Here is a 25,918-nt window from a genome sequence, read left to right on the forward strand (position 1 = left end):
ATTCCTTTTTTTTTTTTGAGACAGAGTCTTGCTCTGTGGCCCTGGGTAGAGTGCAGTGATGTCATCATAGCTCACTACAACCTCAGGCTCCTGGGCTCAAGCGATCCTCCTACCTTGGCCTCCCTAGTAGTTGGGACTACATGTGTGTGCCACCATGCCGGGCTAATTTATTTTTTCTATTTTTGGTAGAGAGAAGGTCTTGCTCTTGCTCAGGCTGGTTTTGAACTCCTGACCTCAAGTGATCCTCCCACTTCGGCCTCCCAGAGTGCTAGGATTACAGGCCTGAGCCACTGTGCCAGGCCGGTATTCCTTTTAATGGCCAAATAATATTCCATTGCATGAATATAGCACAATTTCTTTATCCATTGATCTGCTGATGAACATTGGGTTCTTTTTAATTTTTGGCTATTAGGAATGATGCTGCTATGAACATTCATGTATACATTTTTAAGTAGACACATGTTTTGATTTCTCTTGGGTATACAGAATTGCTGGGTCATATGGTAACTTTATATTTAACTTTCTGAGGTACTTCCAGACTGTTTTCCAAAATGGCTGCAACCATCTTACATTCCTAGCAGTAATATAGGAGTTCTAATTTTTATATATCCTTGATGACACTTATTATCTGTTTTTTATTATAGCTCATTCCTAGTGGGTGTGTTATTATTCTTGGTTTTAAAATCAAAGCCATCCATAGACATAGTTTAAAAAGACAAATCTTAAAGTGTCAATGCCTGATCCTTCTCCATTCCCATTTCCATATGGCAAATACTTTAAATTCCTCTAGTGTTTTCCTCTAATTTATCTTATATGTTTGGTAATATGTTTATACCCCCTTTAAAAAATCAGTTTTAGATATTTCTTAACTTCCAGCTATGGAAGATGAGTATTTAGATCTCTTCTGTCCTCTGACGTGCACACAAATACACACTCAGTTTGTCCTTCTGTCTTCACAATATGATCATAATCTCCGTTTCTGGTTAAATCAAGAATTGGCATTTACGTTGTCACGACTATGCATTTATAGCCATGTTATATACAAATATTATATTTACTTAATCATACTTTTTTCCCCTTAGATAATAATTCATCTCAAATTCCACAAGAAAACTAAAAATCTCTAGATATATTCAAATACACTAGATATTGTACTATTTCTTTCTTTCTTTTCTTTTGTTTGGCATGTAATCAGAATTCAATTAGGGGTGGGGAACCTGTGGCCTTGGTCTAGATCCCCGAGTGCAGTCCCTTGACTGAATCCAAATTTCACAGAACAAATCCCTTTATTAAAAGGCTTTTGTTCTCTAGCACAATAGAGCATGTGAAACAAAAAAGAAAAAAAAATTAAAAATATTAAAAATTATTAAAAAAAAATAAAAATAAAAGGCTTTGTTTTGTAAAATTTGGATTCAGTAAAAGGCTGCAATGAAGGATCCAGAAGGCTACATGTGGCCTTAAGGTCACAGGTTCCCCAACTTCCTCCCCACCATGCCCTTTGCAGGTTCACAGTATTAATGTAATGGGTTCATTTTACAGGTGAGGTATCAGAAGCCCTGTGAAGTTACTCAACTTGCCAAAGTGACAGCTTTTCAGGAGAAGCAGGGACTAGACCTCCAGTCTCCTGAGTGTCAGAGCCCTTCCACTCTGTCAGGTTATTTCCACAGAAAAACAAAGGGGATGTGGACTTTAGATCTTTTATCCTCCAAACCATTTTACTTTGCTGAAACCTAAAAATTAACTGCAAGTGCTAACAATCCAAATGAAAGGGCACAAGATAGTATCATCAAAATGTGAAAACTTTCTTACTGTACATTGCTATATTTAATATTCTCAAAGTTGTGATCAGTCAGGATCTATGAAATCCAACCCTTCCATGAAATTACTCTGGAGATAATTACTTCTAATTTGAATTTGAACATTTCCAAGGCTAGTTTTTTCCTAATTTAATTCCACGCCCAAGCAGTGCATTTCCACGTGACTGTTCTGTGGTAGGCATGAGTTGTTTTTGTCTGACCAGCGTCCACTTCTGTATCCTCTGATAAGAGTTCTTTGATTTTTATTTGACACCAGGGCTGGGGACATGTCATGGGGCACAGTGTGGGACACGGAGCTGCCAGGGACCACCACATAGAGAGGACTTGCCCGAGTTCATTAGCCCACTACAAGGAGAGTAGAGCTGACACAGAAAGACTGAGACAGCAAGTCCCAATGATATGGTTCAGTCTTTGCATTCTGCTGTATTTTCAAACCTTTCAATTATGTGCACCAAACAGATCCCCCCCCCCCTTCCTGGATAAGCCTGTTTGAGCTGTGTTTCTGGTGCTTACAACCAAAGGAGTAGTGACTAACAGACACTGAAGGTAGAGAGGCTGAGCCACTTCTGTGTATCCATGTAGGTCTGACATCTTTGAGGACTGCTCAATTTCACTTTTAGCAAGAGAAGACTAAGGACTTAGAGTAGTTTTAGTCTAATGGAGGGTTGATTTCTGTTCTTGATAAAACAGAAAAAAAAAAACCTAATGGTTTCAGAAATGACTAAAAATGAAGAGAATAACAACATTGAGTACAATTTATCAAATACCCAAGAAAGCACATTTTGAAAGGCAACCAGGATGTTAATTTCATGTCGCATAAGCATTTCTTGCACTTACATAGTTTTCAAAGCATATTCATACCCATAACTTCATCAAGTCCCCTCAGGCTTCTTTTTTCATAAATAACCCACATCTTAACGTCACGTCTCAGAGTAAAACCAAACCAAAATATATTTTATAAATAATTATTCATCAGTTTCTTATAAATAAAAACCCTAAAATTTAAATTTTCCTCAACTCAACAGTTTCTTGTCCCTGAAGTTTATTTACTTTTCTAGTTAACTCTTCTGAATTCTTTTTTTGTTTGTTTTTGAGACAGGGTCTCTCTCTGTCACCCAGGCTGGTATGCAGTAGTGTTATCACAGCTCACTGCAACCTCAAACTTCTGGGCTCAAGAGATCATCTTGCCTCAGCTTTCTGAGTAGCTAGGACTACAGGCGTGTGCCACCATAACTGGCTACTTTTTCTGTTTTTTTGTTGAGATAGTCTGGTCTTAAACTCCTGGCCTCAAGAAATCCCCCCACCTTGGCCTCCCAAAGTGCTAGGATTACAGGCATGAGCCATCTTGCCTGACCAGCACTTCTGAGTTGTAACAATAAATAAATAGTTTTTATTTCCCTAGCTTTAGAGGAAGCAGGATTCTTTCTTCTAACCTGTTTCCTTTTCATTCCTACTCTGTGTCATGACTTGTAGGTATAATTTTACTGGTATTCTGATTTCATAGATGAGGAAACTGAGGCTCAAAGAAGTGAAATTACTTGTATAAAGTCTAACAGTGAGTTAGAGAGGGATTAAGATACAGTTTTCCTGCCTGATTATTCTCTTCTAACATATCCCCTCCTAGGCCTTTATCATGTTATCTAAAAATTCAGGTGCAGTATCTAATTAGCAACTAAATAACGATTTTCAAGGGCCAAAAAAGATTCTTAAATTTTAAAACCTACCGTGGTATCCACAGCCTTGACTTTCTCTGTGGGGATGTGCTTTGGGACAGGTTCTGTCTGTGACAGCACCACGCATCCTTCAGCCCCTAAGGTGATGATGACAACCTGGCAGCCCCTTTCCAGGAGCACCAAGGCAGCCTCCCCGGCACCCGCAGCGCTGCTCACCGTGAGGCCAGTTAAAATCTCAGCCTGGAACACACAAAAGTGGAAAGAAACAGTGGTGAAAATAAGTGCCCTGGATATACTTTGAGATTTTTTTTTCCTGGAAAATGTCTCTCTTCTTTTTCATAACAACCAAAGCAATGAGAACCTTGATAGATACTGGCATAGGAAAATAAATAAAATGCAACAATAACAATGACAACAAAAACTAGCTATAAAAGACATTCTTGGGACAACTGGGGAAATCTACATACGGCCTGGATATTAAGATGATAGTATGGAATTATTGATAATCTTATTAGATGTGATAGTGGTATTGTGGTTACTCTTAGAAGATGCATCCTGAAGTATTTAGGGGTGAAGTATCATGTCTGCAATTTACTCTTAACAAAATGTATTTGCTTTTACTTTTCAACAAAAACAAAAAGAAATACATACAGGGAAAGGGAGAGGCAAATATAGCAAAAAGTTAACAACTGATTAGGTGGAAGGTAGAGTGTTCATTGTATTGCTTTTTCAGCTTGCCTGCACATATGATAATTTTCATAATGAAGAGTTAGGGGAACAAAGAGAATTCTACATAAGAAAGGAAGTTTAGGGGCAGAAAGGGAAGGGCCCCTGCCAATAATATTGGTATAAATTGCACCTGTAAATTTCAGCACCTAATTCTTCCAGGCCTCTCTTGGGCTATACTACCTTTCTCATATTACTAGTAGTAGCTTTCCATGTTTGCAGACTACTTGTTTCCTTTGTTTTTGCTAGAGAAGATGGAAGCAGTGTAGGAGAAACATTGATATGTAGCAGAAAAAGCAATGCCCAGGCATTCAGGAGACCTCTATTACTCACTAATTCTGTGCCTTCTCCAAGTCACTTACAATCTGAAAATGAGGAGAACTTCAACAGGGTCAGTATTTCTCTCCCAGAATATAAAGAGGTGTTTGTGTGTGAAGCTCCAGCCCTGCTTCCCTAACCCGCAGGTATCCCTCCTGCAACTCTGTTAACCTCTATTGTTCTGAGATTGATAGTTTAAAAAATCACTGGACTAAATGAATTATATAATACTTTTTGATTAAACAATGTATAACTAAATTCTGTAATACAGAAAATGTATTACAATTTAATCATATGCTATCTCTTTCTAAGAATGGTTCTAGACCTCCTTGTGTTTCCTCTGAGGTGCCTAAATTAACCGTTTTTGTTGTCTATGAATCATCCCACAAGTGTCTACTCATTCCAGGCTTCCATTTTCCCAGTAGCTCAGGTTTCACAACCATGACCGTGTGCTCCTCTTGCCATCTTTTGCACAGACCCTTTCTGTCTGAATTGGTTATACTATGTGGCCATTTTTTGTTTTTTTAAGCAAGTTTTATAAATATTAGTCAATTGATTTTATATATATATATGTCATTGAATTAAATTGACTCAACTCAAAGTATATGATATTTCTTTTGTGTATTAAAAAAAAAAAGCAAGTTTTGCATTGATCTTCCTTAGTGGGATCACTTACATCTGTTGAGATCACTTATGGCCTTCCAGGCCTCTCTTGGGCTATACTACCTTTCTCATATTACTAGTAGTAGCTTTCCATGTTTGCAGACTACTCATTTCCTTTGTTTTTGCTAGAGAAGATGGAAGCAGTGTAGGAGAGGCATTGATATGTAGCAGAAAAAGCAATGCCTTGGCATTCAGGAGACCTCTACTGCATCATTCAGAAACACTGACTTGTATATTCTAAAAAATTTTTAAAAATATTCTATAATAAAAAAATCTTTGGCTAGGCATGGTGGTTCACACCTGTAATCCTAGCACTCTGGGAGGCCGAGGCAGGAGGATCGCTCAAGGTCAGGAGTTCGAAACCAGCCCGAGCAAGAGCGAGACGCCCGTCTCTACTAAAAATAGAAAAAATTAGCCAGGCATGGTGGTGCATGCCTGTAGTCACAGCTACTCGGGAGGCTGAGGCAGAAGGATTGCTTGAGCCCAGGAGTTTGAGGTTGCTGTGAGCTAGGCTGACAGTCACAGCACTCGTTCTAGCCAGACCAGGTCACAAGTCGAGCCTGTGTATAAGTGTTCTAGCCAACAGACCCATTATGCCCCAAGCCAGCAACAACTGTCAAGTGTGTGAGTGAAGACTTCAGATGATTCTAGTCTTTGAGTCTTTGAGTCTTCCTACTAAGGCTCCAGGCCTTGTGGAGTAGTCTCCAGCATTGCTGTGTCCTGTCTGAATTCCTGATGCACAGAAACCACAAATAACAATAAATAATTGTTGTTGTTGTAAGCCATTACATTTTGGGGTAATTTATTGTGCAGCAATAGATAACTATATACACAGGGATAGCCAATGGGGATAGAATAGTGAATAAGACAGATGTCTCTGTCCTCATGGAACTTGTAATTTAATGGAGAAGACAGAAGAAATGAATAAGTAATTTGAGCTGTGATCAGGTTTGAGGAATAGAGGGCTCTTTAAGTATCTAGCAGGGAAATTTAATCCATTTTGGCAGTTGAGAGTAATCTAACCTCTTATTGTGAAATGGTCATTATCTCCCACAATTCCTTTTTCTAGCATGGTGGTTGCTCAAAAATATTGCATAACTTATTGTGGTTTGTTAAAATTAGTTTCATTGTAGCAGTCTTCTTTCTTGTTTCCTCTGTGTTCGGAGAGATGAAATTATCAAGAAAGCAGGTAAAAAAAATCCTAGAAACCTTCATTCAGTACTCAAACCAAATGGAAAATGACCTATTACAGTTCATTAATTACTTTCCTCTCTGCATGTTACATTCACCAATATGTATACCTGTGTCCCAGTTATTGGAGAGAGCTCTGGTCTAATGCTGTCTGGCTTATACAAAGAAAGAAATACTGATATTTTATTCCTAAAAATACTTAAGAGTGGTACGATATCAGTATGTTAATGGATATTTTGTGCAGATATATACATTATGACAGTCAGATGGGCTGAGAGGTTGTGCCTCTAATGCAGGGGTCCTCAAACTTTTTAAACAGGGGGCCAGTTCACTGTCCCTCAGACCGTTGGAGGGCCAGACTGTAGTTTAAAAAAAACTATGAACAAATTCCTATGCATACTGCACATATCTTATTTTGAAGTAAAAAAACAAATGGGCAAAAACACCCACATGTGGCCTGCGGGCCATAGTTTGAGGATGCCTGCTCTAATGGTTTGGCTGCCAAGGTCTTTTCCATGGAGTCAATGGAGAACCTATGTTGGTCCGCCAATGCTGTCATAGGGTCTTCACTACAGGAGGTAGCAAATGCTCCAGGGGTTGTATACTAATTAGGGTTACCAAATAAAAAACAGGAAGCTTAAATTTGGACTTTAGATAAACAATAAATAATTTTACAGTATAAATATGTTAGGTATATTATTCATTGTCTATCTGAAATTCAAATTTAGCTGGGCATCCATGTTTTTATTTGCTAAACCTGGCAACTCTACTATTAATTACTCCACAGAATATGGAATAATTAGAAAAGAAAACACCAATAGTGTGAGGGCAGGGAGGGGACTGAAATAACTGAGGTTTGATAAGTGCCAGATTATGGGCGTGACTCAGAGAATCATTTTTTTCCCCTAGGACTTACTAATTTCCTTAGTAAACTGAAAAATCTGTTCTCACTGGGCCTAAGAATTCACATGTCATCAGATTGATATGGTTAGTTCTGCCTTTTTGCTTTATTCACTTGCATAAAATTCCTTTGGTTTCTCATAGAGTAACCAAAATGATTCATCCTTACCTCACTTTCATTGCAACAGAACACATCTGAGAGCATGTAGAACTGGGGATCCAGGTCAGTGATGGCAGGAGCTGGATTGAACAATGTTTTCACTATAAAGGAATGGAAAAGGGGCTCCGTGGTTATCATTTTTAATGTGGTGCATTTCTAGACATTCAGTAGGGGAGATCCCCAAGTGCAACCATTTTTGTCTCATTGGATTAAATATCCACTTAGTTATAGGTGTAGGAAAGTCTGCAATGTCAAATCTCCATGAAAGCCTAATACTAATTCCTTCTTATCTCCATTTTCTCTACTTTTCATTTTACAACATTTCAGCTTCAAGGGCAAGCATCAATATTTACAACCAAGATGATTACAGAGTTAAGGCAAGGGCAACAAGAACAGTAAAGAAAAGTAAAAATGTGGCAAGAAAGGACATGTGAATATGAACAGGCTGGTGAACATTTTTGCGGGTTACTTTAAGTGCTTAGCTGCAAGGCTTGTTCATAAATCTATTTTCCAGGGAAGAAAAAAAAAAGATGATAGAAAAGAAACAATGAAGACTTCAAAAATTCCAGGTAGGAATAGTAAGTAGGAAGCGCATGTAAATATGCATATTTTATACACCTTTATATGTCTCACAAATATTAATTACTCCTGAAAACATACACATTTACATAAAAGCTTACATTCTTGGCTTCTGTGAGCAATCTTGGGACATAAAAAAAATAGACGAAATTCCATCAGAGGCTGAGTGCTAGCGCAGACTAAGATGATACAAGAGCAGGAAAGAAGGGGATAGCAGAAATAGAGAAATGGGAATGTCACAGCCATTTTTCAGAAGGAGGAAAGTGAGGCTCAGAGAAATGAGGTCATATGTCTAAGGTCATACACTGGGATGTAGTTGAGCTAGGCCCCTACCCAGGATCCTCTGGCTTTGAGTTCAGGATTTGGTTCTCTCTAAAAAAGTGACCTCTCCAGGCCAGGACTCTGTCCATAGCAACACATGCTCCCAATCCCAATTCAAAATATTACAAAACAGCTTTTGGTACGGAACTTTGTAAATATGTGTGTGTGTGTGTGTATTTAAAATCTTTAAAAATTACATTCAGAGGAAGCTCCCTCTTTGTCAAAACACTTATTCACCAGAGCACTCGACTAGATTGGTTGGTCTTTATCTCAACCCAGGTCCACTGACTTGCATGTTAGGTAGGCCCACTTGACTAGAGATCCATACAGTAAAGTTCTCTAGCTGTAATTCTCAGAGACTTCCAGAACAGTGGTTTACAAACTTGGTTGCACAATAACATCACTAGGAGAGCTTGTAGAAATGCCTGATTTTTGGGCTGTACTTTAAACCCACTGAATCAGAATCTCTAGGGGGTATGATCAGGGAATCTGCACATTCACAAGTTCTCCAGGTGGCTCTGATGGAGCTAGCCTGGCACAGATCCATTCCACATTCTTGGGGAGATGCTAATCAGCATGTGGCTAATGGAAAATGTCCATTCCTTCAGCCTGGTGAGGCCATTTAGTCTACTTCTGTACCTTCCTTGATGTCACTTAACATTTTGGCTCAGTCAGTGGGTCTTGTCCAGTATAGGCTAACACTATTCCCACATTTTTGTTATTTCAGAATCCAGAATGTCCGCCCACAGAAATTCTATAGTATATTTTTGGCTGCTCAGATTTTTGTAAAGGATTATTGTGCAGCTTAAATTAGAAAACGGATGTGAAAACCCAGTGTAAACTGTGAAGTGTTGTGCAAATGTAAAGGATTATTACTGTTATTATATTGTCCTTTACACGCAGCCCAACACCCCCGCCTGTCCACCCATCTCCTCTGCCTTCTGCTGGAGTTTGCAGCCTGGCAACAGTCTCTCTCATTGGTTCTCCCACTTCTGTAAGGTCTCAGAGGTGTCAATTACACATAAAGGCTCTCATTGCCCGGCACTCTAACACACCCACTTACTTTTCAAGTTTTTAGAACAATATATTGTTCCTGATTTTCATTAAGAATTAAACTGAAACACCACTGCTCACCTGTGTGATCCTCAAATCTGCATTCATCAGCATTTGAGCACAGGTTAGAGCAAGCTACCAGTATGGAACAACAGAGTATAGCTATTCTTATAAAAGTTCCATTTTTTTCCTAAAAAGATTCCTAATCCTGCAATTCCTTTTCTAAACCTATGCTACAGAAATCTACAAGCATGCAAAGGTGATATACAATGATTTTCATGTAGCTTTGTAACAGAAAAAACAAATCTATAAACCTATCAAAGTTAAAAAAAATCACACATATGTCTGATATAACACTCTGTAGTTGTTAAAAAGAATGAAGTAGATTTGTGTTTTGTTAGAGAAAGATTTCTATAATTTATTTATAAGTGAAAAAGGCACTTTTGTATTACCCTCTCTTTTTAATAAAAACACACACAACTATATGTGTATTTACATTTATATGCTTACAGAGAAAAAAAAGTTTGTAAAGTTACTCACTAAACTAATAAGTGATTAGTTATAAGAGGCTGATGGGACTATATCTGACTACAGATTAAGTACTATACATCATGCAAAGACATCATTCTTAAAACATGTATAGTATCACATCAAAAAATTGGTATACTACAAATGAAACGATATATTATGTGAGTTTTGCTTCAGTATAATCAAGGTTGCAGTGGGGGCTAGGGAGCCAAGAGTTGGGCACAGAGGAAATAAGAATGGCCATGTGTTGATAATTGTTGAAGCTAAATGATAACATATATGTACTTACCGTACTATTCTGTGTCCATATATATTTGCAATTTTATACAATAAAAACACATTTTAAAGAAACAATTACACTGAATTTTAAGTATCAATTGCTGGAATAGGAATTCTATAATCTATAGTAATTTTACCATATTGTATAAAAGCCAATTGAATCTTATTTGCTTGTGCTTTACTGAGGGACAACATTCTTACCCATAGTAAGAATAGGCTTAGAATCTGACTAGTAACTAAATTTAGGGGAAAAGTGAAAATGCCATAAAGAAAGGACTCTTCTTGGCCAGTGCTACCACAAATAGGCCTAAATACTTTACCATGATGAAGGAAACGAAGGATTAGCAGATGTAGTTAATCAAAGAAAAATGCAAATTTGTAATAGATGAGATGGAAAAGATGATGTCATCCTGGGACCAGGCAGAACTAGAGAACACACAATGTACTGTGTCCAGCTAATTGTTTTCTATTTTTTTTTTTTTTTTTTTTTAGTAGAGACGGGGTCTCGTTCTTGCTCAGGCTGGTCTCGAACTCCTAAAAGCTCAAATGATTCACCTGCCTCAGCCTCCCAGAGTGCTAGGATTACAGGCGTGAGCCACCGCGCCTGGCCCAAGGTACTGTGGAGTAACTTGGAGTTGCAGTGTTGACTGACAGTACTCACAGTAATTATTATTAATTACAGTGTAAGATGGACTAAACTCCTGGTTATCTTAACTACACGTCAGTAGCTGGCACAATTATATCAATGAGCAACTGGTGAGGCCTTGTGGGGAGTAGCTGTATAGGCAAAAATACAGGAAAATGAGGCAGAATCTCTTACTAGAATAACTAGCTCAGAGGCACTGGGAAAGAAAATCACCCTAAGCAAAGAAACCATGAAAAGGTTGGGATACTCAAAACACTGGCTTGGCTGTCTCTTAATCCAGAGGCTCTTTTCTGTGACTTGGGCAGCAGAAACACAAAAAGCTTGGGCTATGTGCTGGTCAATGTTATTGTGAAGGTCTAGGTGGCCAGCCAAGAAGTTTTGTTTGCCAAATGGGAAAGGACTACAGTGGCATAAAAAGACACTTTGTATCATACCTAGAATTTAATCTTGGCAATTTTACAATCTCTATTATTTATAACTGTCCCTGTAATGTTCCCTTTGTTTTGAAATGGATATAAAGACCAAGCAGCTGCAGCATCAGCTCTGCAGTGGGCCCACCTCACAGCATAGTGACCTAGCTAAGACAGGGACTATATTGATTTTGGTGTTGTAGGTGCTGTTTCTTTAAAACCAATGCTTTCCTTTTGGTAAAGACAGGAAGAGAGTTTTTTTTTTTTTGAGTCAGAGTCTCACTCTGTTGCCCAGGCTAGAGTGCCATGGCATCAGCCTAGCTCATAGCAACCTCAAACTTCTGGGCTCAAGCAATCCTACTGCCTCAGCCTCCCGAGTAGCTGGGACTACAGGCATCCGCCACCATGCCCGGCTAATTTTTTCTATATAGTTTTAGCTGTCCAGCTATTTTCTTTCTATTTTCTTTTATTAGAGACGGGGGTCTCCCTCTTGCTCAGGCTGGTTTCGAACTCCTGACCTTGAGAGATTCACCCACTTCGGCCTCCCAGAATGCTAGGATTAGAGGCGTGAGCCACTGCGCCCTGCCAGGAAGAGAGTTTTGAAATAGTATATTTAAAGATAGAGGAATCTTTTCCTTTGGATTTTAATAATTGATATATATTCTAGTTATATAATGTGTTTAATTCAACTTTCACTACTTGTAAGCAGTAAAGATAAGGGAACTGTGATAATAAAACCACAGATGATGATGATGATGATAATGACTTTATCACCTTTCTTCCTGCAGCTTCCTAGAGCAGGGGGCAGGATGCATAGTGCTCAACAAATCATTAAGCTTTGCCCACTCTGCTCTGTGATTAGTCCAAACCGACATTAAAGAACTGTGAGAGCTCTCAGCCCAATTCTCTTGTCTCACAAAAGAAGACATTGAGGCCCCAAGGAAGGAAATGATTTACTTGACTGAGGTCCTCCATTTGCTGATTGATTCTGAATTTAAAGCCATACTTCATGATTCCCAAACCAGCGCTCTCCTTTTGTTGTACCACTCTTCTTTCACGTGAGAATGAAGATGCATCAAATACACACACTCCCGCGCCCATGGTACAGAATCTAACTGTGTCTGGCTAGTGTCTACCAACTAGGGACCGGTTGACTTGGCCAGAGAAAGTTGTCAGACTGGAGGAATTTGGGGCAAAGGAGTGTGTGTGTTTGTGTGTGTGTGTGTGTACATGTGTGTGTTTTGCATTGGGGGGATGGGGACTCATTGCTAAAAACACTCTAGGGCCTCTTAACTGTTTTTTGAGCAGCAAAAATGCTCAAGCTTAGGTCCATGCTGGGCGGTGTTAAAATTAATGGATTTTACTTTTCTAGAGATCAGTGGGATACAGCAATTTTTTTCCTTCTTTCTTTCTTTTCTAGAGATCAATGGGATACACCAATTTTTCTTTCTTTCTTTCTTTCTTTCTTTCTTTCTTTCTTTCTTTCTTTCTTTCTTTCTTTCTTTCTTTCTTTCTTTCTTTCTTTCTTTCTCTCTCTCTCTCTCTCTCTCTCTCTCTCTCTCTCTCTCTCTCTCTCTCCCCCTTCCTTCCCTCCCTCCCCCTCCCTCCCTCCCTCCCTCCCTTCCTTCCTTCCTTCCTTCCTTTTCCTCTCTTTCTTTCGATCTGTTTCTTTCTTTCTTTTTAAGAGACAGGGTCTTGCTCTGTCACTCAGGCTGAAGTGTAGTGGCCTTATCATAGATCACTGCAACCTTGAATAACTGGGCTCAAGCAATCTTCCTGCCTCAGCCTTCTAAGTAGCTGGGACTATGGGCATTTAAAATCTTTTGTAGAGATAGGGTCTTGATATTTTGCCCAGGCTGGTCATGACACCTCAAGCAATCCTCCCACCTGGGCCTCCCAAAGTGCTGGGATTATAGGCATGTGAGCCACCATGCCGAGCCATGGCAATTTCTTATTAAGTGTGGTCCAAGAGACAGAAATTGGATCTTGGAGTCTGAATTCCTGGTTCCTACAACTTACTTAAAGTGTGACACTGGGTGAACACCTTGCTTAACCTCTCCAAGTTTCAGTCTTCTCACCTTCAATCTGAGAGAACAATGCCTGCCATATCTTTGTCATGAGGTTTTTCTGAGGATCAAATGTGTAAGAAAGTATTTTATAAGCTGTAAATTTCACATAAATGCAAAGTATATTCCTAATATTATTATGTAAGAAAGAAAGATCATGAAAAATTAATACTTAGGCATGCTGGCTCTTAGTAAAAATATGAAGTAGGCCAGGTAGTCTGTGGCCCACCATCACCTACCTACCCCCCTCTTCCCAATGCCGTAGGTCCTCCAGCTCAACTGGAAGAGCTGCATGGCAGGTGATGGAGGAAGCATTTCTGGACTCCACCCAGATGACAGCCCCAGCATAGGCTGCCTGCCCATCCGAATTACTCTGGCCTCACCTTTGAAAGGTTAGATCCTCAACTGTGGTTGCTGTACCTTTTTCTCCTCCACAATCTGGGTAGGTAACAGGTAAGTAGATTGGGACAGAGGAAACAGTGATCTCTGAGAAGCAAGGGATAGTAGGAAAAAAGAGAAGTTACATGAGACTATGCTTTGATCTATACAAGGGAAGACAGGAACAGGAGTGGAGTGGCACAGTGTATGCACATCACTTGACAGAGATGAGTGCAGTGCAGAGAACACTTACCATAAGCATTAGACTTTACTGTGACACTCTGAGAAAATGTAACCAAATGGGTTTTGGCTTAGATTTCTTTTTGATAGCTTTGAGTGCATTAAAAATACATTAAATGTCAGTGAAAATTTGCCATGGCATGTTGTTTTGCCAAGAGAAAAATTTGTTAAATCAGGACATACATTTAAAAATTTTCCACAAAATCATTTCAGTAACTTATTTTCCATTTATTGCTATGTAGAATACATAGCAATAGCACACTTTGAGGGGAAATCACTTATATAAACACACATTCATACACATATACTTACTGTTCTTTTTCTTCTTCCTTTTTTTTACTTTTGTATCTCGATGAGAAAGTTTTCTCTACTTTCTCCCTAATATAAATCACAGAACTATTGCCAAAATATCAAGGAGAAGCCAATGTCTTAGAGTTTATTTTGATTTTTTTTAAACAAATGGTGCTAGATCAGGATATTATCCTAATTTTAATTTAAAGGTGAAGTGTATGGAAGAGAAGAAAATTGGGGTTTACTGACATGTACTATACACCATGCTTGGCATCATATTTTATTTCATCCATTCTTAGAATGATACCGTAGGGTGGGTATTTCTGTAGGCATTTTACAGAAAAGGTTTGGAAAGATCAGATAATTCTGCTAAAACCACAAAGCTAACAAGCGACAGAAGTAGGATTCCAACTCAGAAGATGCTTTTCCCATTAGTCAATGATGAAGAAGAAGCAAACAGAAAGAAACTGTCCAGATTTTTAAAAAGTCTGTTATTTGCTGGGGTTGACAGAGGCGGAGTGGAGGGTAAAACACATGAATCAAGATTAGCCACAGGTTGATAACTGTTGAAAGTGGGTGATGGGTTTCATTATAGAATTCTGCCTACTTTTGTACATTTGAAATTTTCCAAAATCAAAAGTGAAACAAAAGGGCCACTTAATGGACAATGACAACATAAAAATATTACATATAAATAATCTTTTTTTACTTATTGAAAAGATGATAATGTTTTACAAAAAGGATAAGAACTGATTTTCAATTCCTATAGATGTTTATAGAAATGTAACTGAGCAGTGATTAAAAATGACATGCAGGCCAGGCACAGTGGCTCACACCTGTAATCCTAGCACTCTGGGAGGCCAAGGCGGGCGGATGGCTCAAGGGCAGGAGTTCGAAACCAGCCTGAGCAAGAGTAAGGCCCAGTCTCTGCTAAAAGTAGAAAGAAATTAATTGGCCAACTAAAAATATTAGCCGGGCATGGTGGCACGTGCCTGTAGTCCCAGCTACTTGGGAGGCTGAGGCAGTAGGATTGCTTGAGCCCAGGAGTTTGAGGTTGCTGTGAGCTAGGCTGACGCCACGGCACTCTAGCCCAGGTAACAGAGGGAGACTCTGACTTAAAAAAAAAAATGACATGTAGGTTAACCTCTGCTTCTCAGAATGGAAAACCTTTCACTACCTAGAGTGTACTTTGGACAATATGCTGCTTTGGAGATTCTAATCACTATTGGTATCATTTCTACTAACTAGATTGAAGATTTATATTCAGGGATATCAGAAATGCTACTCAGGTTATTTTCACCCTATCTGTCAGGTTTTCTAATAATCTCAAGAACCATAAGACAGTGAATCTCACAGATGGATGAAAGAATATTTTACTACAGAAAAAGTATTGCTTTGCTTAACTTACAAGGCTAACTTTAATTAAGACAGTGATAAAAGCTTTTACAGAAAGAATGACAAATATGTAAAATTACCTCCATTGCTGCGGGCCATTGTCAAGGCTTCCAAAGAAGTTGCTGGAGTTATTTCTAGCTGGCAGATCATTACTTTGGCTCTGCTAATGACATTGGCTGCTTCCCTCAGGTCTTCAGTATTCAAAAGTAAATTTGCTCCCGCCACTATGACGATGATATTCTGGCCTATTAAGAAATTCCACTTATTTATATCAAAACCGAACAAAGCCAAGCAATGATATTCTGCAATGTATAATCACCCTTATAAAGCCATTACACAAAATGTGTTGTAAGAATTAATTTCTGGGCTACTCAGGTTAAATTTTGTGTCCCAAATGTATCTTTTGCAATGGCTCTATAAGATCCATATTATTCTTATCATTTTGAGCAAAATCTTAAACATTTCTCTTATCACTATTCTTATATGCAAAGAACATTAGTTGAGAAATGATATATATTTTTATAATTTCTTTTTGGAAAACAGCTGATATATGTATATGGTAAAGATTCTGATCCTAAATGACAAATGCCATACAGATGAGTATAAACTGGAATGAATTTGTATAACGTGCAAAAGTAATGCTCTGGGCCGGGCGCTGTGGCTCACGCCTGTAATCCTAGCTCTTGGGAGGCCGAGGCGGGCGGATTGCTCAAGGTCAGGAGTTCAAAACCAGCCTGAGCAAGAGCGAGACCCCGTCTCTACTATAAACAGAAAGAAATTAATTGGCCAACTGATATATATATAAAAAATTAGCCGGGCATAGTGGCACATGCCTGTAGTCCCAGCTACTCGGGAGGCTGAGGCAGAAGGATCACTCGAGCCCAGGAGTTTGAGGTTGCTGTGAGCTAGGCTGACGCCACGGCACTCACTCTAGCCTGGACAACAAAGTGAGACTCTGTCTCAAAAAAAAAAAAAAAAAAAAAAAAGTAATGCTCTGTAGTATGCAAGCGGTTTATGTGTGTACCCTACGGTATTCTAAAAAGTGATTCTGTCAACCAAAACACATTTTATAATATCTAACAGATGAAAAATTATACTATATAACATGACCAGAGGGATATTTAGCCTATACTATACCAGATCAAACAAAAAGAAACAGAACTAAGGAATATGATATATTCTCATCACTTATCTTGGACCCAATGTCTATAATCCCACCTAAATGGGGAAGTAGTATATTTTATCTGTTAGATGAACTCTTAAGAGTTGTGCTGTCCAATATGGTAGTCATGAGCACAAGCTGCACAGAGCTACTGAACACTGGAAATGAGGCTAGCCTGAACTGAGATGTGCTTTAAGTGTAAAATATACAGTGGATTTCAAAGACAGTACAAAGAAGGTAACACATCTCATTAATTTTTTAAGACATTAAAAAAATTAAAAATATTTTCAAATAAAAATTTTATTACACATTGAAATGATAATATTTTGGATATATTGAGTTTAATAAATGTATTATCAAGATTAAATTTACCTGTTCTTTTTTACTTTTTAAAATGTGGCTGCTGGACGATTTAAAGTTCTGCATGTGGCTTGCATTTTACTTCTGTTGGACAACACTGAGGACAACTAGAGGAATGACTGCAGTAGGCATTTTTTGTGCTTCAGGCTGCTCACACTGATCTTGTATAGACTTGACCTAAAATTATCTCTCAACACAGAACAAATTCTAGCCTATCATCCTACCACCGATGTGTTTGTTGGCCACGAGGAAGACTTAATAAAGCAGGGATGGTTCAGCATAATCCCAGCCTCAGTCCTGGAAAAGTTTCAAAGTACCCACTTGTTGAAAGACAGTGTCACTCTCCTTCCTTGTCTCTTTCAGTGAGCTCATTTCCTCTGTTGCAGTCAACCACTGCTTTCGTATTGCTCAGCGCCAAGGCCAGGCCAGAAAGGTGGATTTGGGAGTCAGCTGTCTGCTGGACAATGCCATATTGGCTAGCTCATTCATGCCTCCAATTTAACTTCTCAAAAACTAAACTCATTACTTTATCTTGCATATTCATCCTTTGTTGAAAGGAGCTGATTTTCCCATCTCTGTTTATTTGTCTTACTTCTTCCACTACAATCTATACTTTTGAGACTATACCATATAGTCTACCATAATAAGCATTCAATACATGAAATTGTATCACTGCATAGAAAATGCAGATTTTGTTTCATAGATAAGGAAGAAAGAGAACTTGAAGATATCCCTAGAACAACAACGAAAAAGAGGTTTAAGACAAGGAATGAGCTGCTGTTGGCACAATAATTACTTAAGTATAGCTTGAAGTAATGAACACAGACTTTCTGTTGTTAGAATGAAAACTTTATTTACTGTCTTTAAGTGGAATATATCTTTTTATTATTGCAACTTTGGGATCAACTAAAGTTGAATTAAAAATACCATATCTTCTATGATCTTGCAACACTGGATTATAAATAAAAGACATAATTGTGACAAATCCTAATCTAACACAATACACACTGACTGTCCAAAATGTACTAGGTTCTGTCCTACCTGCCCCATGAAATGCTTGGTCCTTCTGAATGTTAATTTTGATTTTTAAAATCTTATGTAGATGTTTTATACTTAAAACAGTTGGTAGAAATTATGAGAACTTAACTTGAAGGTAGTTACTATTTTTAAAGATAAATATTTCAACTATGGCAAAGCCTCTGGCAGACTTAGTTGTATATGTAGACTTCTGAGATTTGACTACTGTTTAAAGAGCAGACAAAATTGAACACTATTAAAAGTAATTAGTTACTACCATTTGCTCAGTAAATATTCTATAAATATGATTCATCAAACTTTTCTTTGCACCTATTTACATTTATTTATCTTGTGTAACTAAAATGACAGATGAATACCTGATTGTTTTTAGAGACAAGTGTCAATTCTGAGTTCACATGAAGGGTAACGGGGACATGATTATAGGATGTAGATGTTATTTTGAGGCAACTTCATCTATATCAGAGGGACAATTTTATATCTGAATGATCAACATGGGAAATATAAATAAAAGGAAACATATTTGTATTTGGATTGGAAAGAAAACCACACTTTAGGCCTTGGAATGGTAGGTATGGTAAGAGGTCCATAGGATTAGGGTAAAAATGAAACTTTTGGTCTAGTTCTAGAATTCAACTGTCTGTTTTATGAAATGACATTCTAATATATGAAACACTTACCTTCATTATTTACAATTATAGAAGCGGTTCCTGTAGCAGCATTTTTAGTCTGATATGCAAATTCTAAAAGAAAAAAGAAAATTATAATTATGTACATACAGCCTAGCATGGATAATTTATTTTAACAATTTCATGTAACACTAATCCTTTGAAAAACTTTTTAACCTTTAACCATATGGAATGATAAAAACAAAAAGTAATTAGTGCTAATTTATACCCATCACCTATACAATGAGGAAAATAGACAGCTTTACATTTAGTTACACCTTTTCTCTGCATTAGTAACAACTTACCAAACCACTCCTCTTCCAATTCCCTCAAATTATTTATAATTGTATATATATGCATCTTCCAGACCAACACATTTATTTTCTTCACAGAAAGAAATGACAGACTTGAGATAAAAAAACAAAAGGTTGAACCTATAAAATGAACTTGTTTGATTTTCTTCATTCTCATAAGCTTGGCATTTCATGAAGAAATCATGGTCTGGCACATAAACAGAAATGTTGATCAGGCAGCCTTTGGTAGCAGCAAAGAGCCCTGAACTGGAGCAGAAGAACTACATTCTAGTCCTGGCTCAAGCTCTCACCAACTGTGTGCTCTTAGGAAAAATCACAGAACATCTCTGGCCTTTGGTTTTCCCTTCTGTGAAGTAATAGTATCAGCCTTAATGGTTTCTATGATCATTTCCAGCTATAACATTCAATAACTTTTCTTAAAATATCTTTTGTGAATGCAGCACTTGTTTTTCCTTGTCACATATCATGAGATGAAGGTTGTAACCTCCTATCATTTTATTTCCATCTAGAGGAATGTACATGAAAAATCAACCAAAAGACATGTTAGCAAGAGTAGACAAAGCTGTGCATAAAAATTCTGTGGCCACCAGGGGAAGATCTAATAATTTTGTTCTATATTCAATTTTTCTTATAACAAGATCATAGAAGATAGTTATAAACACTAAGTTTAAAAAAGATGAAATTTTACCTGTAGAAATATCATTCTGTTTTAAGTTTTCTATATAGTCATTGCCAAAAGAATCTTTGCCAACCTGTACCAAAGAAATGATGAACATTAGATCTTTTACATTTAGTAAAATGCTATGTAGTTTTTAGAATACTTAGCATTTTAAAAGGGCATATCTGCATAGTACTTTACAAACATTAACTAATCTTCTTAATATAAGATGCTAGACTTGATTGAAACCCAGATAATTGTTATGTATTAATGTTTCATTATATCCTACCTAAAATGTGAAGTGCTTAATGACCGCCACAAATTCTATAGTTTCACTTTCATTTTGATCTGTTCATGTGATAATCTTTCATGTGATAATTTCGACTGAGACAGAGCTGTCATCCTCAACTTTCAATATTTATGAAGAATCTCAGCTGTTTGTATTTCACTATAAATGAGGGCATCCTAATGACCTGCCTGATATCTAGAATCTTTTTTTTTTTTTTTTTTTTTTGAGACAGAGTCTCGCATTGTCACCCAGGCTAGAGTGAGTGCATGGTGTCAGCCTAGCTCACAGCAACCTCAAACTCCTGGGCTCAAGTGATCCTGCTGCCTCAGCCTCCCAAGTAGCTGAGACTACAGGCATGCACCACCATGCCTGGCAAATTTTTTTAATATATATTAGTTGGCCAATTAATTTCTTTCTATTTATAGTAGAGACGGGGTCTCACTCTTTCTCAGGCTGGTTTCGAACTCCTGACCTGGAGCAATCCACCCGCCTTGGCCTCCTAGAGTGCTAGGATTACAGGCGTGAGCCACCGCACCTGGCCGATATCTAGAATCTTATCTTCTCTGGGGACCTTGGCATGTAAGGCAAAGAAGAGGGAATTTAAAAAGCCCTAGCTAATTTAGGTAATGTAGTATAGTGAAATTCTGTTATTTTGCATCCTAGTATACATTCAGTTAATGGTACTTTAATTTTTCCTTTGGACATCCATTCCTCTTTCATTTATAGACAACATGGTTAGTTTGCCCAAGGAACCCAAGTCTGGTTAAAAAGCCTGTTCTACTACCCTGGTCACAGAGATGGGTTCAGGAATAGGCATGTGACCTAAATCAGTCCAATAACATTCAATCCTGAGAATTTCATTAAGACTACTAGGGAAGATAAGTATTCTTCCCAATGAGATTGACAGCTGTAAGACAATGTAAGCCTAGAGCTATTGGGGGTCACCATGTGGAGAGAGCCTGAATGAAAACAGAGAAACATAACAGAAAGCGAGGGGGGGGGGTGCGTGTGACAGAGGCAGACAGACTTCTAATAATAGCCTAATGTATACCTAAGCTGTCTGTGGCCAGCTCCACCATTGGGCTTTTCAGTTACATGAGCCAACTCATTTCTTTTCTTTGTAGTGTGTGTATGTGTGTTTCTTTTTGCTTAAGCTATTTGGAATTGGGTGTCTATTATCTGTTACTCAAAAAGTCCTGACTAGCCTCAAAAACTAGTTAGCCTAGAGATATAGATCTCCATTAGCAAAAACAAAACAAAAGCTAGTTAGCCTACTCTGCAACCGAACCATAATTTAATCAGTTGTGTTTGTGCCTGGATCCTGAGATCCAGTTCCTGCTTTGTGGTCCACTTTGGTCACTGGATCTTTCTCTGTTTCTATCAGAATGAGTCTGCATCCTAATCATCTGGTTAGTTCTATAGCTCTTTCAGAACAGGGATTCTTTTCTGCCTGGCCAGCCATCTGCAGGGGCCAGGCCTTTAGGTCTGTGACACAAACCAGAAGGCCATTATTGCAAGGCCTTTGACACAACCTGCTGACATAATCACCTATATCTCCTACTGTCCAATCCTGGCCTTCCTGGTGCTGTGATCACTGTGTTAGTTAGGACACCCCTGATATCTTCTGCCATTCCTTTCTAATAATAACCATTTGTTTGACTGCCACCTCGGTTGGACCTGAGATTGTAAAGTGGTGGGTTGAGAATCAAATCTGACCCCTGGATATGTTTCATTTGCCCTACTGTTTTTTTTCCTAAAAAATACTTTATTTTTAAAAGCAGTTTGAAGTTCTCAGCATAAGTGAGTGGAAAGTACAGAGTTCCCATATCCCCCCACTCCTTGCACCGCATCCCCCACTACCAACATTCTGCACCAGAGCAGTGCATTTGTTCCTATCGATGAACCTACATTGACACCGTTATCATTCTAACTCCACACTTTACATTAGGGTTCACTCTTGGTGCTGTACATTCTTATAGCAGGGGTCCTCAAACTTTTTAAACAGGGGGGCAGTTCATTGTCCCTCAGACTGTTGGAGGACTGGACTATAGTTTTTAAAAAAACTATGAACAAATTCCTATGCACACTACACATACCTTATTTTGAAGTAAAAAAACAAATGGGCAAAAACACCCGCATGTGGCCCATGGGCCGTAGTTTGAGGACGCCTGTTCTATAGGCTTTGACAAATGTATAATTACATGTCTTCACCATTATTATAACATACAGAATAATTTCACTGCCTAAAAACCCTCTGTGCTCTATTTACTTGCCTTTTCCAGAGTATTATACAGGTGGAATCATATAGTGTACAGCCTTTCCAGATTGGCTTCTTTGACTTAGTACCGTATTTCCCTGAAAATAAGACCTACCCATAAAATAAGCCCTAGCAGGATTTCTAAGCATTTGAGCAATATACGCCCTACCCTGAAAATAAGACCCAGTGATGGGCGTGGCTACGCAGCTGTCTGCACAACCCATGCATTTCATCCCGGAGCAGTAAAGAAGACAAGCAGCCCTTCTCATCTGCCTCATCGTGACAGCTACTATCCCAGAGGTGATCGGAAAGGTGCAGGCAACCCCACCAACAAGGTTGGCTCCCCCTGTCAGGTCCCGGCCATCCTGTGCATGCTGCAAGCTGAGGCTTTGAGGGGAAAATAACACATCCCCTGAAAATAAGCCCTAGGGTGTCTTCTTGAGGAAAAATAAATATAAGACCCTGTCTTATTTTCGGGGAAACATGGTAATGTGCACCTAGGATTCCTCCCTGTGTTTCTGTACCTTGATAGCTCATTTCTTTTAAGTACTGAATAATATTCCACTGTCTGGATGTACCACAGTTCATTTATCCATTCACCTACTGAAAGGTATCTTGGTTGCTTCCAAGTTTTGGCAATTAGGAATAAAGCTGTTATGAATATCCATGTGCAGTTTTTTTTGCCCTGCTATTTTTAATTTTAATCTGCTCTCAATATTTAAATATTAGGAGACTTGACAAAAACAAACAGATTTCCAGAGGTCCTGAAAATTCAGAGGTTGTGGTAACACTGAGTCCACATTCCTGCCAGGCAACACAGCTGGAACTGAGAGGTGAGTGCCTCAAAGTGGGCACGGGCTCTCTGAAATTTTATTTACAAAAATAGGCTGTAGGTAGGATTTTCCCTAAGGCCCACAGTTGGCTAACCCCTGATTTAAATGCTATATATGATACCTACTTCCTCAAAGACTACTTTTACCTTTGCTCCTTTTCTGGCTAAAATGCTAATTAGGCAGTAATCTTGAACACAGTGTAATGATTTCTAGTAGCAGAATTTCTATCTGTACAACGAAGAGTGTCCAACATAAAGCATTGTTGTGAGGAGAGTCTCCTGTTTGAAGGAGCTCATCTACCAAAGGTTTCCCTCATGGATAGCTGGCCATTTACCTGGCAGGTAAGTGCCAATATCTTAGGTTGAAGAGTCATACAGAAACAAATTCTTTGTTCTCAATTTTCTTTTCTATTATTTAACTCTCTCCCATGGACAGTCAAGGTGTTATATAGCTGGGAAAGTATCACTGTAAGAATATTGTGGGGATTAAGAAAAGGCCATCCCTAGATGTATAAGGCCTGATACAAATTAGGGGATAGAAACTTCTCTTCCTTTTCTTAACAGTTTTATGTAGGCAGAATCTGTTAAAAGGTGAACATCAAGGGCAGCCCTGAGAAATGGAGGTGATAATATAAACATTAGGGAGTGGAGGGAGGAAGAATTGTTGCAGGGGAGGAGGAAATCTAAAACCACGTAGCTTTGCCTTCAAAAAACTAATAATATTAGGGGATAATAAGACAGTGAGAGACAACTATAATGTCAGGTGGAATATCATGTGCATCAAAGGCATAATTAGGAAGGGATTTCATGCTCAGGGTAATTGCATTTTATAGGCTTGTTGCAGTTATATTTTAGACCCTGCAGTAGCTACCTTCCTTCCTGCTCAGGGAATTACCTGATTTGCTACATCCCTTGGTGACAGTTAAGGTTCCAGATTATTTCGATAGGGAGTTCCTGACAAATCTGTTGGCTGGCCTTCTAAACTGTATGTGAGAGGTGGAACAAAATACCTTGCTTTTGCTTCCTTTGATGGTCTCTTGTTAAAAATAAAAATATGGTAACTAAAAACAAAATGAAAAAGTAATGACAACTGCTGAGGATTAAGAGAAGTCAACTCTTCAGCTTCATCAATTTTGTAACTAAGTCATGTGATACATTACAAAGCAAAACAAGAATAAAAAGCCCAAGAATAGGAAGACAATATTTTCATTATGGAAGTCAGAAGCTCCTTCCCACTAGCTCTGTGATTTTGGGCAAGCCACTTTAACTCTCTGTGGTTCTCAGTTTCCTTGTCTAGAAAGTCATAGCAAGTTTGCTATGAAGATAAAATAAAATAATATACATGAAAGCACATTTAAAATTGCAGGAATTAAGGCTTTGGTACTCTCATCATCATCATCACAGCAGTGACACTGTGACTCTGGCTGCCTCTCCTTTGCAGAAAGGGGCAGGGCTACTGTTGCTTGGATTCAATCTCATAAACTACTTTCTTGCCCATCTGGTTCCAATTCCTCCTGTTGTTCCTTATTTCTAAACAAAAGAGCACTTGATCATGAAAGCAAACATGTGGGTAAATTATTTTTGAGATTGTATTACTGATAGTATTCTAATAAAAACCCAATTATCTCCATTAATGATTTGGTGTAACTAATACTGTTCAATGCAATCATTTATCTGATTTCTTTTGTGAGACTAAATTACCAACCGGTAATTTTGTGTATTGGTTTGGGGGAGTAATCTTTTTATTTTAATTGAATCTAACTCACATATCAACTGTGGACAAAAAGCAGTGGAGACCTGAGTCCTAGTTAAAATGTCCTCTTTTTCATTCTGTGTTATAGAGTTGCACAGATAACACATGTAATGTTATAGCATTAATAAAAGAATGCCATCTTCCCTACCCTCAAAACCTCATATGTTCATTAATAAATACTTTTGGATTTATTTTAAAAAGTTGGGAGAAGTAAACACCTCCCATTCCCATTTGCCTACATCTGACTCACTGAAGCTTCTTTCCCAGGTATTGGAAATTGACAACCAGAAGTTAGAGTAGAATCCAAGCAAAGGTTTTTTTTTTTTCTTCCTGCCATTGAGAGCTAAGTGAAAGTAGCTTGAAAAACACAGTGAACAATACAAATGGAAGATCCTTGCAATCATAAGGACTGTAATAAAGGAACCTTCATAGGTATCTTTGGAGGCTTTCCTGTTTTCCTGGAAACATGTTGGCTATCAAATTGAGAAGAAAACTAAATGTCAGCATCATGGACAAATGGTGCACATGGAAGTCAGGAATCTTAGAATCTAATTTCAGTTCTGCCATTATCAAGCTAATTAAAATTCTTTACATTTTGCTTCAAATTGTTCCATCTGAGCCAGGATATAGGGTAGGACTGGTGTGAGTCCTCTCTGGCAGGAAACCAATGGTTCTCAATCTGGGCTGTACATTAGCATCTCCTAGGGAGCTTGTAAAAGTCCAGACCCACTGGTTACACCCCACACCAACTAAATCAAACTCTGCAGGTGGCAGGCTTCCCGGGTGATTGCAATGTGTGGCCCAGATTGAGGAGCACTGGATTACAGTATTAAGAATTGGGAGAGTGTCTGTAAAGCCTTTATGTTTGGAAGAAACGAAGATGGGAGAGCACAGTCCTGGCTGGTGCTACGCTGGTAAGTCAATCAAGAGGGAGAAGTGTGCCCTGTAGAATCTGC

At 38.4% G+C, this 25,918-nt stretch overlaps 1 protein-coding gene across 2 annotated transcripts in view; it reads right to left on the reverse strand.

Moving 5' to 3' along the window:
* The window catches only part of RBKS (ribokinase), an 84,822-nt gene that overhangs the window by 31,110 nt on the left and 27,794 nt on the right, over window positions 1-25,918 (reverse strand). For both annotated transcript variants that reach the window (XM_076000640.1, XM_020288631.2), the window contains exons 3-7: window positions 19,862-19,925; window positions 18,872-18,934; window positions 15,715-15,879; window positions 7,458-7,549; window positions 3,542-3,730 (exon numbers count right to left, since the gene is read on the reverse strand). In XM_076000640.1, coding sequence (XP_075856755.1) covers window positions 3,542-3,730; window positions 7,458-7,549; window positions 15,715-15,879; window positions 18,872-18,934; window positions 19,862-19,925 — 573 coding nt within the window. The remainder of the gene's footprint in view (window positions 1-3,541; window positions 3,731-7,457; window positions 7,550-15,714; window positions 15,880-18,871; window positions 18,935-19,861; window positions 19,926-25,918) is intronic.

This window comes from Microcebus murinus, chromosome 3 (genome assembly GCF_040939455.1).
Source record: "Microcebus murinus isolate Inina chromosome 3, M.murinus_Inina_mat1.0, whole genome shotgun sequence".
Taxonomy (NCBI): Eukaryota; Metazoa; Chordata; class Mammalia; order Primates; family Cheirogaleidae; genus Microcebus; species Microcebus murinus.